At 43.0% G+C, this 16344-nt stretch overlaps 1 protein-coding gene across 2 annotated transcripts in view; it reads right to left on the bottom strand.

Moving 5' to 3' along the window:
- DPYS (dihydropyrimidinase) overlaps window positions 1-16344 on the bottom strand; it is a 139491-nt gene that overhangs the window by 38226 nt on the left and 84921 nt on the right. For both annotated transcript variants that reach the window (XM_073679758.1, XM_073679757.1), the window contains exon 5: window positions 2480-2636. In XM_073679758.1, coding sequence (XP_073535859.1) covers window positions 2480-2636 — 157 coding nt within the window. The remainder of the gene's footprint in view (window positions 1-2479; window positions 2637-16344) is intronic.

The following is a 16344-nucleotide window of genomic DNA, read 5'->3' on the forward strand; positions in this document are numbered from 1 at the left end:
GTATACATAACTTTTTGATCGCTTTTTATTCTATTTTTTTGGGGGGGGTTCACAAAAAAATAAGATATGGCCTTTCTGTGTATTTTTTTTGTGTGTATGATTTGAAATTTTAAGTTTTTTTTTTGTTATTTCTTAAAAAAAAGTTTCCCTTTTTTATCATAGGAGACTTCAACCTGTGATTACTTGTACAATATATTGCAATATATTAGAATTGAAGAATTGTAAAATGAACATTCTCCTATGACACTGAGCCAACATCACTGATCAGAGCTGTGTAACACAGCCAGCACACACAGTTTATGGAGGGGACTCAGCATCTGTGCCTGCTTCATACATCTTCATGCATCTGGCATGTGATGCACATTTACATCACTTATCAGGAAGGAGTTAAATATAGGAAATATAAATCTGTCCTGATCACGGGATTGAAATACAGGTGCAAAGCTCATCACTGTACAGTTATTTGGACTATGCCCTTTGTTCCTGGGGGGCTCACTTTGCCCAGGTTCAACTTGTGACATCCTCCATACATGTGCAACAGGTATACCCACTGCATGTATGGAGCAGGCTCAGCGGCTCCTGAAACTCTCAACTGCTTTTCCAGATTTGTGCAGTTCAAGAGCGCAGTCGACTCTTTGCGATAAGTTTTGAAAAGAACTCACAGCAATAAGTTGTTCCCAACTCAGATGTATATTACACTGCAGGTCTCCTCACATGGGAAATTCATCACTGCTCATGTTATATTTACAAAGCTCAGGCAGTGGGAGGTCTGCTGTATACATCACATAGGAGACACAGAGGCTGCTGTATACATAAGATACACTGAGACTGCTGTATACATCACATAGGAGACAATGAGACTCTGCTGTATATACATCACATAGGATACACTGAGACTGCTGAATATACATCACATAGGATACACTGAGACTGCTGCATATACATCACATAGGAGACAATGAGACTCTGCAGTATATACATCGCATAGGATACACTGAGACTGCTGAATATACATCACATAGGATACAGTGTTACTGCTGTATAATCACATAGGAGACACAGAGGCTGTTGTATACATCATATAGGAGTCTCAGCAGCTTCTGTATATACATCACATAGGAGACACTGTGACTGCTGTATATACATCACAAAGGATACACTGAGACTCTACTGTATATATATCACACAGAAGACACTGAGACTGTATTGTATATATCACATGGGAAACAGAGGCTGCTGTACACATCACATAGGAGACTCTGTGAGTGCTGTATATATATCACATAGGATACACTGAGACTGATGTAAATACATTACATAGGATACAGTGATACTGCTGTATATACATCACATAAGAGACACTGAGACTGCTGTATACATCACAAAGGAGACACCAAAATTCTGATGTATATACACTACATAGGATAAATCAAGACTGCTGAGGTTTTCAAGTGGAAACTGCTTCAGGAAACGCTTGCGTTTTTTTATGGCATTTTTTTCCTGAAATTTTTTTCTCCTATTTACTGAAGTGATATATAAATGTTTTTTTGTGCTCTCGAAGGCATTTTTTGTGGACGTATCTTGAACTTTTCTTATTGCATCCCTTGGGGTGATTTATAGGCATTTTTTGAAATCCATTATGAATGAGTAAAATAAGAGCAATTTTTTAGGTGAAAATGCTCACAAAATTCTACAAAAGATGCCCATGCAACTTCCAGTTGTCTTTTAATCCTTCCCATTGTGTAAGTATGGAGTGTCTTTCAAGCAGAAACCATCTGAAGAATGGTCTGCTCATTTCTTTTAGCTGCTTGGCATTTTTATACACTTTAAGCATTTAAAATACGATGAAAAGCCTGAACGTACGCACAGCAAGTCACTTTTACATAGAAATTAATGTTCATTCTTTTGAGCTTTACTCAAGCACTTTTTCAGGCAGTTTTCGAAACAGACCCACTCCAAATCCGTCTGAAAAAAGTGTAATGAGAACATTCCTTTAGATGCCGCTGTCAATTGTGACAAGAGTTCAAATCATCTATGTGACCAAAAAAAAAAGAAAAATATTTTTAAAAAGTAAAAAAAAAAAATGTAAAAGTTCAAATCACCACCTTTTCCTCAAAAATGAAAAAAAAAAAAGAAAAGAACATATTTGGTATCGTCACCTCCATAACTGTCCGAACAAATACAATATTATAATATTCATCCCTTACATTGAATGTCGAAATGAAAAAAAAATAGACATGGTAGAATTGCTGTTTTTTGTTCACTTTGCCTTCCAAAAAGAGATCAGAAAGTTGTATGGACCCCAAAATAGTAATCAGTATTGAGAAATAAAAAAAGTTTTACCTATTGGAAGTTGAGGAGAACAATTAATAATAATAACCATTATTTAATAAATCCTTACTACCTTTTTAAGAAGCCACGATCTATATGATCACATTGACAATAGGTATGAAAGGTTAGGTGCCGTATGTGTACTTACTTTGCAAGTAATTGCATTAGATATTTTGGGGTGCTCGGGTCAGGACGAAGTGGGGGTCCCATCACGTGTCCGGCAGCATGACTCCAATCCTTGTGCCAATAATTAGTGCCATCAGTGCCAAGGCCGGCAGCTATGGGTTCCCCGTATACCACTTTACCTGTAGAAAACCATTGGAAACAGTTAACGAGCTGTGAATCGGGGATCGGCCTCTGTCTCTTTTCACCTTTTCTAATATTAAAATTAAATTTGAAAAGAAATGTCAGCAGCGACTCCCCCGGAGACAAAAATAAAAAAAACTAATAACGTCGGCTCCTTAATGCTGAAAATGCAGCTTTGTTACCAGCGTACTATAAATCTTCATCTGACATGTTTCCCCGAAGAGTGAGCCTCCTACAGTTAATAAAGGCTCTCTAAACACGAGAGAGCGAGGCCGCGGTGCTGCACACTGTATAAAATATGGAAAGTGTGAGCAGCTCATACACAGCCCATCTCGATAAAAAGATGATTACTGTGCAATAATGCTAATGCTGTTTATACATACAGTCGTTGCCTTTTAAAGGTGGTGCCCCCCCATTGCCCCACGCACAGTAATATCTGACGATACAAGCTTTATTGGAAAAATGGCGTTTATAATGAAAGTAGTTAATAATAATGTCCCGGGCTTAAACATAGAAATTTTAGCAGGAAACTGTATGTCTGAAAATAACAAAAGAAAAACTACCAAGAACATGGACATCTTTGAGTTGACCTCTCCTAATTTTAGGGGTGTAATTAGAGCTCTACAGGCAACGGGGAAACTTTTAGACCTGCCCTTCTTCCCCATGTAAGGGTGGTGGACTGTGCTATTTCGTTTCTCCCCTGAAGACACCAAATGTGTTGTGTGTATTATGTCGTGCGTCTTTTGTATATATTGTGTAGTGTGAATTGTAATGTATTGTGATGTGGTTATGTATATTGTGAAGTAATGTATAGTGTAGGATTTGATAGGCGCAGGATGTAGATAGTTGACTGTGGCATAGGTAGTGACGTTAGGGCAAGACATAGTTAATGTTTGAGACTAACCCGACAGGGGTGGGGTTAGTGTTCGGGCAAGTGATTGCTTCCTAATAGTTAGGGAGTTCAAATTTGGAGTGCAAAGTGAGCAGTTCTACCTAATGGGTGATCCATACCAAAAAGAGACCAAAGGCTAGGGATAGCGTGATTTTGAAGAGAAGTTACCAACAAGACAGAGTGGCCTTCCAGAGAAGGCTCCTTTAAGAGGATGTTGAGTCACGAATTCAGAGCTTATAGAGCAGAAGGTAATGGGTCTAAACCGGACTGAGTATGTGGGACTAGTGTGGGTCCTGAGCGGTAGATCCAGGGCGCCAGTAGTGGAAAACATAGGACGTGGAACCACTGAGCAAGTAAGAAGCCTAGGTGATCAGGACTGTAGCATTAAAGCTGGGTTGCATTAAAGCTGGTGTACCTCATTAGCCCTGTTGTAGACTACAGAGGAAGGATACTGTGTGAAAGAAAATGCTTCAGACTTTAGAGGAAACATCCATAAGACTTTGTACCCACTATCTCTTGTATATAACCCTTACCAAGTTACCATTCAGTAAAGACTTTATTTTTGAATGATGGTCTCTCTTATTGAACTGTGGAACCTACCACTGGCTGCATGCAGCCTGCTCGGGTGTAATGCCCTCACACCGAGCAATGACCCACACTTTTATGTAGCGTACTGGGGCATAAAAGGAAACAAGTGCCTCGTCCGAGGCTATCGCCCCGCACTGCGGTACACTTGGCGTAGTCGGCAGGATCGAGTCTTGCATCTGAGAGAGCAAGGGGTGCAGGGAAGACTCGAGTGACAAGAAAGATGGCGACCGTTAAGCAGTCTAAGATGGTGTTGAACAAGGACTGCAAGATGGCGGTGAGTGGCGAAAATGGTGAGATGAAATCCCTTATTGTGGCTGTAACAGAAGAAAAAGGGCGCAAAGTGGTGTCCAGCTCTTCAAGAGGTTCACCTGCAGATGGGAGCGCCAGAGTCGAGAACGCCAGCCCACAGCAGGGAGTGACCGTCGTTGTAGAGTGAGATGGAAAGAGAAGATCCACCCAGTAAGGTATAGCCTGAGGAAACAGGCAGGGACATTAGAGAAACTGGATGGTGAGTCAGGGAAGACTCCACCCAGTGAGAGGCAGGGCCATGACGAGCTTCAGGAGGAGGAGAGACATCGCAATTTGATGGTTGCAAGTCGTCGAGATGAGAGAGCGAGATGGCCAAGGAGAAGGGTGGCCGAGAACGGATGCACCAGCTCATGGACATTGTGGGAGGTGAGGCCAGGCAGCCTATGGGAGAAGAGCAAGGCCGGGCAGGAGCTGGGGATATGGACGTCGGCCTGGTTCACAGGCCGGTGGACTGCCAAATGCCATAGGTCACCTATGCCGGAGGTTCTCCCACCTAGCCCAGAGGTGAACCCCAGCCCTGGGACGCAAACCTCTTGCCACCCGGAAGAAGTGGATCAATGATGTGGTGAACTAAGAAGAAGAGGGAGGAGCAGGTCCGGTCCCAGCTGGACGGCCCTGGAGGTGAGGACCTGGCCCAACGTATGGTGAGGGTGATGGTCTTGTTCTTTCTTCCACGTCTGTGGGTATGGGTTCCTTGAGGAAGACCACACCAGGAATACGGTGTATGTCAGTGCCCGCTCTGTTGGGCGCAGCTCTTTTACATCCCATTCCCAGAGTTTGCAGCCTGGAGAGTGGGTACATTTCTTGAAAGAAGACGGACCATAGGGGTGGTTTGCGGTGGCCGTCTCTACAGTAAGGATGGCGCTCGAGTCCTTGAGACAGTCAGCAGCTGTGTCACAAAGAATAGAAGTGCCCATCCCGAGGGTTCTAGCTCCCTAATGTCCGGAGGCTCGCGTGGAGGAGGGTGCCAGAGCAGCGGATCCAAGCTCCTGCAGCTCCACTGAAGATCTGAAAGTGAAGCGTAGAAGCGTATACAGGGTTGCCAGCAGTGGCAGTCAATCCAGTGATCGTGTATGTAGCGCAGGGTGTACACTTGGCTGTTTACGTGCAGAAGGACGGGTTCTGGAAGAAGACATGGTTCTAAGGAGTAGAGGGTAATGGATCCAGAAGAAGTACGAGTCCCAGTTGTGCTAGTTGCATTTGTGAAGAAAAACAGGTTGAGGTTCCTGGGGGCCCCTGTGTCTGGACTCCCCCACTTTGATGGCTGTGGACGGTCAAGTAGTTATGTTCCCCCCTTTCCCAGTTTTGTTGTGCATCCCCCTGCTGGATTGCAGAGACGCTGCAGCACTGGAGGGTTCTACACCCACAGTTCGGGACTGGATTCGAGGCAATGTGGGAGAAAGCAATGAAGGACCTGTGTCCATTTCCCATTGACAATGGACTTTTCTCATATGCACCCTGTCCCAAAAGGACTATATCCTGGTCATGAGGACCAATGTTAGGGAGGAGGGGGAATGGACTGGGCCCATGCACTTTTGGACTGTTGTTACATTGGCCTGAGAGCCTAAAGTTATAAAGAATTCTATGTTCTGGGGTCCCAACCTAGTGGAACCAGGATCATGCTGACCCATTAAGGGTTACTGCTGGAAAGAAGATTGTTATTCTTGTTATAGCATTGGTGTCTTCCAGGTGTTCGGATAGTCAAGCAAGACCATCAATAAAGAGGGGAGGAATGTAAGGGTGGTGGACTTTGCTATCGCATTCCTGCTCCTGAAGACACCAATCGCATTGTGTTAATTATGTCGTCCGTCTTTTGTATATATTGTGTAGTGTGAATTGTAGTGTATTGTGATGTGGTTATGTATATTGTGAAGTAATATATAGTGTAGAATGTGATAGTGTAAGGCATAGTGTATAGGATAGGATGCATATAGTTGACTGTAACATAGGTAGTGATGCTAGGGTAAGACAGAGTTAATGTTTGAGACTAACCCACAGGGGAGAGGTTAGTGTTAGGGAAAGTGACTGCTTCCTAGTGGTTAGGGAGTTCAAGTTTAGAACGCTTTGCAGAGGGACCCAGCAAGACTGGCACCAAACCAGCAAAGGCGCAGCCACAGACACACTTGGCACAACCTGCCCAGCTAGGCGAGCCCTTGAGGGCCAGTGATACTCTTCACCCAGCTCCCAGTAAATGGAAGGGGGACTTTGGCAGAGCCCTTCGAAGGCCCACTGTCGACGGACAGCTGGCATCTGGTGACGCGGCTGGTGCCTAGTCAAGAACCAGGTGAGTACCTCTGCAAGAACCCCAGGAAGTGAAACCAGAAGAGAAAATGAGAAAACACCTGAAAAGAAATCAATATTAATGCTAGCACCACTCATCATCACACATAGGAACTGCAATAAATATCAAAGGACAGAGCAGGGAGCAGGATTAAATAGCCCGCCTAATGATCAGGTGTTGAATACCTCCCAATCATCCCCAGACAACCACTCCCTGCTAGATTGAACAGCAGACTGGGCAACATCCCACCACTGCATAGTGCCAAACACAGCTCTGTGTTGCCTGACAACCAGAGAAATCAGTGAGAGACACAGCGACCCACGTCCTCACACATCCTACAACACCAGAACATGATGCTTCATTCGATTGGGACAGTCTCCGTGCAAGTGTAGTAGCTCCACCTCCAGGGTCAGGGCAATGGTGGCGCCTGCGACCAGAGTAGCGCAGCACCGTACCTGCTACATTCCCAGGTGGGAGAACAGAACCACGATTCCTAACACAAAGTGAGCAGTGCATCCTAATGGGTGATCCATAGTAAGAGGAGACCAAAGGCTAGGGATAGCGAAATTCTGAAGAGAAGTTACTGATGAGAGAGAGTGGCCTTCCAGAGAAGTTTCCTTGGAGGGGACACCGAGTCATGGGCCTAAACAGTACTAAGTACGTGGGACTAGTGGGGTTCTGAGCGGTAGATCCAGGGTGCCAGTAGTGGAAGAAATAGGACGTGGAACTGCTGAGCAAGTAAGGAGAATTGCTGATCAGGACTGTAGCGTTAAAGCTGGGTTGTAGCAAAGTATGATGAAACAGTGTGCCTCAATAGCCCTGGAGTAGACTACATGGGAAATGTTATGTTCTCAACTTAGAACTAAGGAATAGGAGGGAAAAGCTGTCCCTGCCCTGAGACTCAGCTTAAACCCTACGCTGGGGTGGGTGCCCTATTCCTTGTGAATAGCCCCACCGACACTCCTGCACTGAACTCAAATGAAGACCTGAAGGAAGGGGAAAGGGTGTCCCTAAAAGATCTAAGGACTGGGAGCAAAAACAGGAGACCTCCTAAAAGAAAAGTAAGTTGCAGAAACGAAGATAACAGGAAACAAAACTGGTGGAACAAGAAGTCCCAGGATATCAATTGCCCTAAGCACAAAGAATTAAAAAGGCAACTTAGCCAGAGCACAAGCGAAACAACACTGATGTCAAGCGGGGAATGGGAGACAGGTGCGGAGTAATAAAGAGTGAAGAGATCACGTGACCAAGACACCCAGCACCAGAGGAAAACACTAGAAGCCAGCAAATCACAACAAGATGGCCGATAGTAAAACAACATAGATTCTAAAAGGAAGGATACTGTGAGACAGAAAATGTTTCATATTTTAGAGAAAGTGTCCATAAGACTTTGTACTCGCTATCCATTGTATATAACCTTTACAAAGTTAACGTTCAGTAAAGACTTTATTATTGAATGGTGGTTTCCCATATTGAACTGTGGAACCTATGGTCCTGGCCAGTCCACATCACCGGATACATGTGGCCTGCACGGGCATAATACCCTCCCAGCACAAGTCCACACCTGCAGCCAGGACCCACACTTTCATGTAGCATACCGGTGTGTAAAAGGAGATGCCTCGCTAGCGCTATGCTACAACTACCAGGTTGTTTCTTTGATGCATTGGTGCATGTGGCCCTTCTAAGGTCTATAAAGATAAATGTGCCACCGGCAATAATTAATAAACACAAATATATTAACACAGCTTTAGAATTTGCAAGTAATACCGCCATACAAGTAAAAAATACCACCATACTGTTTCTGAGCAAAACCCACTATAATAACACCAATACTATCAACAATACCACTACATAAGGAATAAATAATACCACCTCACCATGACCACTTATACCACCACATAGTGACCTAATAATATCATCTTACTGATGATTAAAAATGCTCTGTATAGCATATATGTGTATTATTGACAGATAAATCCAATGACTCACCGGTCAGGTTCTCGGTTATCTTAGTCATTGATTTCCCCTGTTCTTCTGCATCCATCCACATCTTGTTTCTTCAGAATGTAACATGCAGAAATTTTTAGCTCATAATTTTTAACCACCTCTAAACAAACTAAATAGCATCCTATGCAGTAATAATGCTATTCTCCATTGTCATAAGCCAGCTTTGGCCCCCACAGCTTACAGCACACCTCTACTACCTCAACAAAGTAATAGTACCCCCTTTGTGCCCCAGTGCAGGAGTAATGTCCCCTTTTGCAATACCACATACAATAATTTTACCCCCAATTGTGCCCCCTTAAATAATTATGTCCCTTTCGGGGCATTCATATGATAATTATTTCAACCTGCCCCACATAATAATCATGTCCCCGTTTGTGCCACACATAATAATTATGTCCCCCTTTGTGCTTCTATATACTACTAATGCAATCTTTTCACCCCTATACAATTTTTTATTTATTTATTTATTTTACTCACTTATATAGCGCCATTAATTCCACAGCGCTTTACAGGCATTACGGGCACTGTCCCCATTGGTGCTCACAATGTACATTCCCTATCAGTATGTCTTTGGAATATGAGAGGAAACCGGAGAACCCAGAGGAAACCCACGCAAACTCCTTGCAGACGTTGTCCTTGGTAGCATTTGAATCCAGGACCCCAGCGCTAAAATAATGTCCCCCTTTGCCTCTTTAGAAAAGCAATTTTCCCTTTCTGCCTTAACAGTTAATAGATTGATATACAGGTGCTTCTCACAAAATTAGAATATCTTCAAAAAGTTAATTTATTTCAGTTCTTCAATACAAAAAGTGAAACTCCTATATTATATAGAGTCATTACAAACAGAGTGATCTATTTCAAGTGTTTATTTCTGTTAATGTTGATGTTTATGGCTTACAGACAATGAAAACACAACAGTCATTATCTCAGTAAATTAGAATACTTTATAACAACAGCTTCAAAAATGTTTTTAAAATCCGAAATGTTGGCCTACTGAAATGTATGTTCAGTAAATGCCCTCAATACTTGGTCGGGGCTCCTTTTGCATCAATTACTGCATCAATGCGGCGTGGCATGGAGGCGATCAGCCTGTGGCACTGCTGAGGTGTTATGGAAGCCCAGGTTGCTTTGATAGCAGCCTTCAGCTTGTCTGTATTGTTGGGTCTGGTGTCTCATCTTCCTCTTGGCAATACCCCATAGAGTTTGATGGCCAATCAAGCACAGTGATACTGTTGTGTGTAAACCAGGTATTGGTACTTTTGGCAGTGTGGACAGGTGTCAAGTCCTGCTGGTGAATGAAATTTCCATCTCCAAAATGCTTGTCGGCAGAGGGAAGCATGGAGTGCTCTAAAATGACTTTGGTCTTGATAAAACACAGTGGACCTACACCAGCAGATGACATGGCTCCCCAAACCATCACTGATTGTGGAAACTTCACACTAGACCTCAAGCAGCTTGGATTGTGGCCTCTCCACTCTTCCTCCAGTCTCTGGGACCCTGATTTCCAAATGAAATGCAAAATTTACTTTCATCTGAAAACAACACCTTGGACCACTGAGCAACAGTCCAGGTCTTTCTCATTGGCCCAGGTAAGACGCTTCTGGCGTCTATTGGTCATGAGTGGCTTGACACAAGGAATGCGACACTTGTAGCCCATGTCCTGGATACGTCTGTGTGTGGTGGCTCTTGAAGCAATGACTCCAGTAGCAGTCCACTCCTTGTGAATCTCCCCCAAATTTTTGAATGGTCATTTCTTAACATTCCTTTCAAGGCTGCGGTTATCCCGGTTGCTTGTGCACCTTTTTCTACCACACTTTTTCCTTCCACTCAACTTTCCATTAATATGCTTGGATACAGCACTCTGTGAACAGCCAGCTTCTTTAGCAATAACCTTTTGTGGCTTACCCTCTTTGTGAAGTGTGTCAATGACTGCCTTATTGACATCTGTCAAGTCAGCAGTCTTCCCCATGATTTTGGAGCCTACTGAAACAGACTAAGGGACCTTTTTAAACGCGTAGGAAGCCTTTGCAGTATTTTTTGTTAATTATTCTAATTTACTGAGATAATGAAGTTTGTGTGTCATTGGCTGTAATCCATAATTATCAACATTAACAGAAATAAACGCTTGAAATAGATCACTCTGTTTGTAATGACTCTATATAATATATGAGTTTCACTTTTTGTATTGAAGAACTGAAATAAATTAACTTTTAGATGATATTCTAATTTTGTGAGAAGTACCTGTATCATACTGATGATGTCCCCCTTTGTGCCCATCTATGCACCATCAATAAAAAAAAATCAAATTCACCTCACTCTGCACCCATGACGCGCATTGTAATCCTCCTCCTTTTCCCTGCAGCACATGACAAGGTGCAGACGGGGCGATGATGTGATGTCTGGCTGGCTTTCTCAAGCTCTGATAGGCTTTGATAGGTTTCAGACCTTAAGTAGGCTGTTGCTTACCAGAGATAGTAGCGGAGCAGGGAGCCAAGGGCTCTCTGCTCCTCAATCTCTTAAATGTATTCGCATCATAAAAACATGGATACAGTTAAAAGCACTGACTAGCTGAGGGTCCGGGTGGGACCTCTCTTCTTCTGGGCCAATTCAGATTGCCTGCAACAGTGATTGTTACACCCATCTTTAACTGTTTCTGGGAAACGCTGGATGACAGCAGCTAATGTGGATGCCCCTGAACTTCCCTGAATTCCTGATTTATATTTATACACTACAGATAACCTTTCTTCTAAGGAAGTGGGAGTGGCTGAGGAATGTTCAAGAAACATGTGGCTCTGACATAAAAAACATCACCAGTTACGAATATATCTCTAAAAATGGGGCGAATATTGTAAGGCCCCTATACACACTATGTAAAAGTTAACGTTAGTCATTAAGCCAATGTAAGCATATAAAGACACAGTAAACAATTCAATTGCTGGCTAATATATGGATGGAGTTGACAGTGTATCTGGAATGGGTTATATTACTTTACTTAATGGAGTTCCTACTTTAGTTGGATGAAGCGATCACTTTATCTGGAGGGAGTTGTCATTATCTGGGTGAGGCTGTCATTATCTGGGTGGAGTTGTCATTATTTGGATGGAGTTGTCATTATCTGGGTGGAGTTGTCATTATCTGGGTGGAGTGGTCATTATCTGGGTGGAGTGGTCATTATCTGGGTGGAGTGGTCATTATCTGGGTGGAGTGGTCATTATCTGGGTGGAGTGGTCATTATCTGGGTGGAGTTATCATTATCTGGGGGGAGTTGTTATTATCTGGGGGAGTTGTCATTATTTGGGTGGAGTGGTCATTATCTGGATTGAGTGGTCATTATCTGGATGGAATATTCATTATCTGGGTGGAGTTGTCATTATCTGGGTGTACTGGCCATTATCTGAGTGGAGCTTTCATTATCTGAGTGGAGCTTTCATTAACTGGATGGAGTGGTCATTATCTGGATGGAATGGTCATTATCTGGATGGAGTTATCATTATCTGGGGGGAGTTGTCATTTTCTGGGGGGAGTTGTCATCTGGGTGGAGTTGTCATTATCTGGGGGGAGTTGTCATTATCTGGGTGTAGTGGTCATTATCTGGGTGTAGTGGTCATTATCTGGGTGGATTTGTCATGATCTGGGTGGAGTTGTCATGATCTGGATGGAGTTATCATTATCTGGATGGAGTTATCATTATCTGGATGGAGTTATCATTATCTGGATGGAGTTATCATTATCTGGAAGAAGTTGTCATTATCTGGTTGGAGTTGTCATTATTTGGGTGGAGTTTTCATTATCTGGATGGAGTGGTCATTATCTGGAAGGAGTATTCATTATCTGGGTGGAGTTGTCATTATCTGAGGGGAGTTGTCATTATTTGAGGGGAGTTGTCATTATTTGAGGGGAGTTATCATTATCTGGGTGGAGTGGTAATTTTCTGGTTGGAGTTGTCAATATCTGGGTAGAGTTGTCATTATTTGGGGAGAGTTGTCATTATCTGGATGGAGTGGTCATTATCTGGGTAGAGCTGTCATTATCTGGATGGAGTGGTCATTATCTGGATGGAGTTATCATTATCTGGATGGTATTATTATCTAGGGGGAGTTGTCATTATCTGGATGGAGTTGTCATTATCTGGGTGGAGTGGTCATTATCTGGGTGGAGTCATCATTATCTGCGTGCAGTCGTCATTATCTGGATGGAGTGGTTATTATCTGGATGGAGTTGTCATTATCTTGGAGGAGTTGTCATTATATTGATGGAGTGGTCATTATCTGGGTGGAGTGGTCATTATTAGCATGGAGTTATCATTTTCTGGGGGGAGTTGTCATTATCTGGATGGAGTTGTCATTATCTGGATGGAGTTGTCATTATCTGGATGGAGTTGTCATTATCTGGATGGAGTTGTCATTATCTGGATGGAGTATTCATTATCTAGGTGTAGTGGTCATTATCTGAGGGGAGTTGTCGTTATCTGGATGGAGTTGTAATTATCTGGATGGAGTTGTCATTATTTGGGGGGAATTGTCATTGTCTGGGTGGAGTTGTCATTTTCTGGGTGGAGTTGTCATTATCTGGATGGAGTGGTCATTATCTGGGTAGAGTTGTCATTATCTAGGTGGAGTGGTCATTATCTGGATGGAGTGGTCATTATCTGGATGGAGTGGTCATTATCTGGATGGAGTTATCATTATCTGGATGGAGTTATCATTATCTGGATGGAGTTATTTTCTAGGGGGAGTTGTCATTATCTGGATGGAGTTCTCATTATCTGGGTGGAGTTGTCATTATCTGGGTGGAGTTGTCATTATCTGGGTGGAGTTGTCATTATCTGGATGGAGTTGTCATTATCTTGGAGGAGTTGTCATTATATTGATGGAGTGGTCATTATCTGGGTGGAGTGGTCATTATCTGGATGGAGTGGTCATTATTAGCATGGAGTTATCATTTTCTGGGGGGAGTTGTCATTATCTGGATGGAGTTGTCATTATCTGGATGGAGTTGTCATTATCTGGATGGAGTTGTCATTATCTGGATGGAGTTGTCATTATCTGGATGGAGTATTCATTATCTAGGTGTAGTGGTCATTATCTGAGGGGAGTTGTCGTTATCTGGATGGAGTTGTAATTATCTGGATGGAGTTGTCATTATTTGGGGGGAATTGTCATTGTCTGGGTGGAGTTGTCATTTTCTGGGTGGAGTTGTCATTTTCTGGGTGGAGTTGTCATTATCTGGATGGAGTGGTCATTATCTGGGTAGAGTTGTCATTATCTAGGTGGAGTGGTCATTATCTGGATGGAGTGGTCATTATCTGGATGGAGTGGTCATTATCTGGATGGAGTTATCATTATCTGGATGGAGTTATCATTATCTGGATGGAGTTATTTTCTAGGGGGAGTTGTCATTATCTGGATGGAGTTGTCATTATCTGGGTGGAGTTGTCATTATCTGGGTGGAGTTGTCATTATCTGGGTGGAGTTGTCATTATCTGGGTGGAGTTGTCATTATCTTGGAGGAGTTGTCATTATATTGATGGAGTGGTCATTATCTGGGTGGAGTGGTCATTATCTGGATGGAGTGGTCATTATTAGCATGGAGTTATCATTTTCTGGGGGGAGTTGCCATTATCTGGATGGAGTTGTCATTATCTGGATGGAGTTGTCATTATCTGGATGGAGTTGTCATTATCTGGATGGAGTTGTCATTATCTGGATGGAGTATTCATTATCTAGGTGTAGTGGTCATTATCTGAGGGGAGTTGTCGTTATCTGGATGGAGTTGTAATTATCTGGATGGAGTTGTCATTATTTGGGGGGAATTGTCATTGTCTGGGTGGAGTTGTCATTTTCTGGGTGGAGTTGTCATTATCTGGATGGAGTGGTCATTATCTGGGTAGAGTTGTCATTATCTAGGTGGAGTGGTCATTATCTGGATGGAGTGGTCATTATCTGGATGGAGTGGTCATTATCTGGATGGAGTTATCATTATCTGGATGGAGTTATCATTATCTGGATGGAGTTATTTTCTAGGGGGAGTTGTCATTATCTGGATGGAGTTTTCATTATCTGGGTGGAGTTGTCATTATCTGGGTGGAGTTGTCATTATCTGGGTGGAGTTGTCATTATCTGGGTGGAGTTGTCATTATCTGGGTGGAGTGGTCATTATCTGGGTGGAGTGGTCATTATCTGGGTGGAGTGGTCATTATCTGGGTAGAGTTGTCATTATCTGGATGGAGTTATCATTATCTGGATGGAGTTATCATTATCTGGATGGTATTATAATCTAGGGGGAGTTGTCATTATCTGGGTGGAGTGGTAATTTTCTGGTTGGAGTTGTCAATATCTGGGTAGAGTTGTCATTATTTGGGGAGAGTTGTCATTATCTGGATGGAGTGGTCATTATCTGGGTAGAGCTGTCATTATCTGGATGGAGTGGTCATTATCTGGATGGAGTTATCATTATCTGGATGGTATTATTATCTAGGGGGAGTTGTCATTATCTGGATGGAGTTGTCAATATCTGGGTAGAGTTGTCATTATTTGGGGAGAGTTGTCATTATCTGGATGGAGTGGTCATTATCTGGGTAGAGCTGTCATTATCTGGATGGAGTGGTCATTATCTGGATGGAGTTATCATTATCTGGATGGTATTATTATCTAGGGGGAGTTGTCATTATCTGGGTGGAGTGGTCATTATCTGGGTGGAGTGGTCATTATCTGGGTGGAGTGGTCATTATCTGGGTGGAGTGGTCATTATCTGGGTGGAGTGGTCATTATCTGGGTGGAGTCGTCATTATCTGGGTGGAGTCATCATTATCTGGGTGGAGTCATCATTATCAGGGTGCAGTCGTCATTATCTGGATGGAGTGGTTATTATCTGGATGGAGTTGTCATTATCTTGGAGGAGTTGTCATTATATTGATGGAGTGGTCATTTTCTGGGGGGAGTTGTTATTATCTGGATGGAGTTGTCATTATCTGGATGGAGTTGTCATTATCTGGATGGAGTTGTCATTATCTGGATGGAGTGGTCATTATCTGGATGGAGTTGTCATTATCTGGGGGGAGTTGTCATTATCTGGGGGGAGTAGTCATTATCTGGGGGAGTAGTCATTATCTGGGGGGAGTAGTCATTATCTGGATGGAGTAGTCATTATCTGGATGGAGTGGTCATTATCTGTGTGGAGTTGTCATTATCTGGATGGAGTGGTCATTATCTGGATGGAGTTATTATCTGGATGGTATTATTATCTAGGGGGAGTTGTCATTATCTGGATGGAGTTGTCATTATCTGGGTGGAGTTGTCATTATCTGAGGGGAGTTGTCATTATCTGGATAAATTTGTCATTATCTGGGTGGAGTGGTCATTATCTGGGTGGAGTGGTCATTATCTGAGTGGAGTGGTCATTATCTGGGTGGAGTCATCATTATCTGGGTGGAGTCATCATTATCTGGGTGGAGTCATCATTATCTGGGTGCAGTCATCATTATCTGGGTGCAGTCGTCATTATCTGGATGGAGTGGTTATTATCTGGATGGAGTGGTTATTATCTGGATGGAGTTGTCATTATCTTGGAGGAGTTGTCATTATATTGATGGAGTGGTCATTATCTGGGTGGAGTCTTCATTATCTGGGTG

The sequence above is a fragment of the Phyllobates terribilis genome, unplaced genomic scaffold, assembly GCF_046119375.1.
Source record: "Phyllobates terribilis strain yellow unplaced genomic scaffold, ASM4611937v1 Scaffold_4__5_contigs__length_816908805, whole genome shotgun sequence".
Lineage (NCBI taxonomy): Eukaryota > Metazoa > Chordata > Amphibia > Anura > Dendrobatidae > Phyllobates > Phyllobates terribilis.